Here is a 4,228-nt window from a genome sequence, read left to right on the forward strand (position 1 = left end):
ATATCAGATCAAGCCGTGAATTCTCTTGGGCTACAGACCCTTACCACAGGCCTAATCTATCAGTGAAAGTAAGCAAGATGCGATGATAATTTGAAGGCAAGTTGGAACCACTGGATCAGCCCAGCGATTGGCAAATTTCTTAGAGACACAAACAATGTCCATTAAAATGTTTTTAAATTAAAGTTTGTTTTCCTACTTCGGCTTAAAATTTTACCTAAGTCTACTTCCCTAGGGTCTTTTGTAGTTGTGTATGGTAACAAATTGAAAGCACTTATATACCGTGATAGAGAATTGCTTAGAAACATTTGTTCTTACTTCATGCAGATTCATGCTGTTCTAATTATCTATTTAAATTAGTTGCAAAAAATATAAAAAATAAGACAGCCTGCATGACTTCAGCTACACTTGGCAGTTAAGTGAGGTAAGCTCTGGGGAGCAAGCTGCTAAGAACAGAGCCTAAATTGAGCTCTGTTTTACTCCCCCAGCCTTTTAAATGATGATTTGACAGAAACAGAGTACATTGCAGGAAGCCATCCATGGAATGGCCTGGATATACATGGATATAAGAATGTAAACAGCTGAAGGAGAAATGGAACTAGGCTTTCTCTCATTGGTCACAGATCTTAGTGAATCCTATTGAGCCGTTGGTCAACATCCACATCAAAAAGAAGAAATGATACTTGATGACAGAACTTCAGCCGAAATGGAGGCAGAGAAGCTAAGTTGAAAAGTTGGGGAGAAGAAACAGAACTCCAAGGTATTAAATAATGTTTGGTAATGTGTGCAAGTAGAGTGATTGAGGCACCATGCTAAAGGTACTCCTTCCAATCAACTACAATGTTTGACTATGTTATTTGAAAGTGTTTCAATAGTCACAAATCCTTTAAGATAATTAGAATTATAGGAATTGCTCCTCGAACCATGTTGCCAGACTTTCTGCATGTTCTCATGGACTCGCATGTGCTTTTCTGTACCAAAACCCTGTAAAGAGCCAGCTTGGTGTCGTGGCTAGGAGTGCCGAAATCAAGCCTGGCAAGCTGGGTTTCACTCCCTGCTTCTCCACATGCAGCCAGGTTGGTGGCTTTGGGCTCACCACAACATTGATAAAGCTGTTCTGACTGAGCAGTAATATCAAGGCTCTCTCAGCCTCTCCTGCCTCACAGGTTGTGAGGAGAGGAAGGGAAGGTGATTGCCAGCCACTTTGAGACTCCTGGTAGAGAAGAATGACATATAAGAACCAACCCTTCTTCTTCTTCTAAATACCTGGATTCAGGTGGGTAGCTGTGTTTGCCTGAAGAAATAAAAGAATGTGTGAGTCGAGTGGCATCTTTAAGACCAACCAAGTTTAATTTTGGATATAAGTTTTCTGATGCTTGAACACTTGAGCTAGCTTATTATAGTGGTTAGGAGTGCGGACTTCTAATCTGGCGAGCTGGGTTTGAATCTGCACTCCCCCACATGCAGCCAGCTGGGTGGCCTTGGGCTCTGATTGAACAGTGATATCAGGGCTCTCTTAGCCTCACAGAGTGTCTGTTGTGGGGAGAGGAAAGGGAAGGCGATTGTAAGCCACTTTGAGATTCCTTTGGGTAGAGAAAAGCGGCATAGAAGAACCAACTCTTCTACTACTACTTTGTCTTCCAGAAATGGAAAGAAGAGAAGGCCATTCAAAACATACACACTTATTTAGAATTAAATGGGCAGCATAAAGAAAAGTGAAGAGACAGAGCATGTTCAAAATTTCAACACTAGATAGCCAAGCATAACCTAATGGAGTAGTTGTTACTGTCTAAACAGGTTTGAAAAAGGAGCATACAATATGCTGTTACTGCCAGATTAGAAGGGATGGGGGTGTTATATGGTATGTGATTCTTTAACAACGGTGGGTGTGAGATGGCGTCTGGGGAAGACCAGGTTTCCTTGTAGTTCTCAAGGCTGCCTGAATTTAAATTGCTGGGTAAGAGAGCCCTTTTAATATCTTTGGGCCTCAGGACCATCCGAAATAGAATTCAGGTCTTGAAAAAAGAGTCCAGTTTGGAGTAGAACTACCAGGGAGGCTGCTGAGAGGCTGTCTGTGTATGTAGAATCAGAAGGCATTAAAAGGAAAAAGACAAAGAAGACAAAGGTGGTTGATGGCGACATGATTAAAGTCCTGTTTCTCTGGGTGGCCCGGGATACCTGTGAGCATTAGAAAGCTCTAAGAGGGGAATTCAGTATTCAGTGACATCCTCCAGGTAGAATTAAAGTAATTATCAAGTATCCAAGACAGGCCCTTAACAATGGAACCTGGAGGCTCTTTATGACTGTGTTGGCATATACACTTTATGTACTGCATGGTGAATTGTGACTCGTTACTGGAAAAGTAATATAAAAATTTCGCTAGTCCAGTCAGTCAGGAATATAGGACTCCAAGGGAGAGGTCTTCCAAGGGGGGTGGAGGGGGAGGGAACGGTGTTGTCTATGTAACAACAGCCTGTACATGTGGAACTGGATATGGGATCAGAGCACGTCCTACTGTGCCTTCCTATCCATGCACAAGTTAGATATGAGTCCCTCTATGAGGTTTTCTGTGGCTCCAGGCCAAGTTTCCAGAGTTTATGGACATGAATGCCCAACTTAGGTCTGGGCAAACTAACAGATGCAGGGTGGGACTGGGGACAGCCAGTGAGATGTTGATGACCCATGCAGTTTGGCCATGTTCAAACTGTACCTTTCTTTTGTTATTCAATGCAAGGCTAGCTACCAGGCTGATATGCTTAAGCAAGGAATCTTAAGTAACCATTTGATTCTATTAGTTAATCAACTTCCTTGTGAGAAAGGGCCATTGAATATTTATTTGTTTATTTGTGTATATATACCACCCTCCCCTGAAGCTCAGAGTAAAATTCTACGGACTCCAATTAAGTATTTTCTCTAAACCTTTTCCTCCAATTAGCTCTACATGCAACCTGCCACTGGAAATTGCAAGCAAAATGTCCAATCTTACCTCCACATCTGAATTCTTGCTCCTGGAATTTTCAGACGTCCGAGAATTCCAGCTCTTGCACTTCTTTGTATTCTTAGCAGTATATATGATTGCAGTTATGGGCAATCTTCTCATCATCATTGCTGTAATGCTTGATCATCATCTGCACACCCCCATGTACTTCTTCCTAATGAACTTGGCACTTCTGGATCTCGGCATAGTTTCTGTCATGGTACCTAAAGCGATGGCCAATTCCCTCCTGAACACCCGGTCCATTTCTTACTCAGGCTGTGTTGCCCAAGTGTTTTTCTATTTCTTCTTTGGAGGGTCTGATTTTTCTGTCCTAACAATAATGGCCCATGATCGGTATGTGGCTATCTGCAATCCATTGCAATATGAGACCATTATGCATAAAGGAGCCTGCATCCAGATGGCAGCCAGTGCTTGGATTGCTGGCATTGTTTATGCCATTTTAAGCACCGGTTGCACGTTTGCCAACACCTTTTGCTCCAATCAGATCAATCAGTTCTTTTGTGAAGTTCCACAGATGTTAAAAGTTTCGTGTTCAGAGTTATACCTACTTGAAGTCGGACTTCTTATAGTGAGTTGCACCATAGCTGGAGGGTGCTTTATCTTCATCATCATAACCTATATGCAGATTTTTTCAACACTACTCCGAATGCCTACTGTACAGGGTCAGAAGAAAGCCTTCTCCACTTGCATTCCCCACCTCATTGTGGTGTCTCTGCTTATTTTCACTGGAGTGTTTGCTTACATAAGACCTCCAAGTAACACATCATCTGATCTCAACATCCTTTTTGCAGTGATTTATGCTATTTTGCCTCCATTGCTGAATCCCTTCATCTATAGCATGAGGAACAAAGACATCAAGAGTGCATTGTTAAAGCTCACTAATTTTGGACTATCCCCCCAAACCAATGCCGTCAAAATTATTTTAGAAAAATTGTGTCGAATCATTTCTGGGTGATTTCCTTTTTGTTTTTGTGATTTAGAGTAAAAAATATAATATAAATGAAACTTTTTGGTTTTGATTCTGTGAAGTACATGGAGAAGGTGTCAGATGACTTTCTTGCTTTTCCCTTCTTCCAATACACAACTGTGTGGGTTGAAAATGTGATGCTCGGAGTTAAGGAACAAAATTGTATGTAGAGAAAAATGTATTATTAGAGCTCAAAATGTTTAAAAACCGCAAATGACTATTGTGCACGCATAAAGCATCTCAATTTGTACAACACTAATGCCAGC

The 4,228-nt window shown here is 41.5% G+C and overlaps 1 protein-coding gene across 1 annotated transcript; it reads left to right on the forward strand.

The window, feature by feature from the left end:
- Positions 1-668: 668 nt before the first annotated feature.
- LOC143825260 (olfactory receptor 14A16-like) lies at positions 669-3,950 on the forward strand. The gene is made up of 2 exons (XM_077313284.1): positions 669-757; positions 2,933-3,950. The coding sequence occupies exon 2, from the start codon at positions 2,970-2,972 to the stop codon at positions 3,948-3,950; it is 981 nt and encodes a 326-aa protein (XP_077169399.1). The 5' UTR covers positions 669-757; positions 2,933-2,969.
- Positions 3,951-4,228: the final 278 nt, after the last annotated feature.

The sequence above is a fragment of the Paroedura picta genome, chromosome 16 (genome assembly GCF_049243985.1).
Source record: "Paroedura picta isolate Pp20150507F chromosome 16, Ppicta_v3.0, whole genome shotgun sequence".
In the NCBI taxonomy this organism is placed as follows: domain Eukaryota; kingdom Metazoa; phylum Chordata; class Lepidosauria; order Squamata; family Gekkonidae; genus Paroedura; species Paroedura picta.

Excerpts from the sequence above, each read along its gene's own strand:
- LOC143825260 (XM_077313284.1), top strand. The coding sequence starts at position 2,970 with ATGTCCAATCTTACCTCCACATCTGAATTCTTGCTCCTGGAATTTTCA.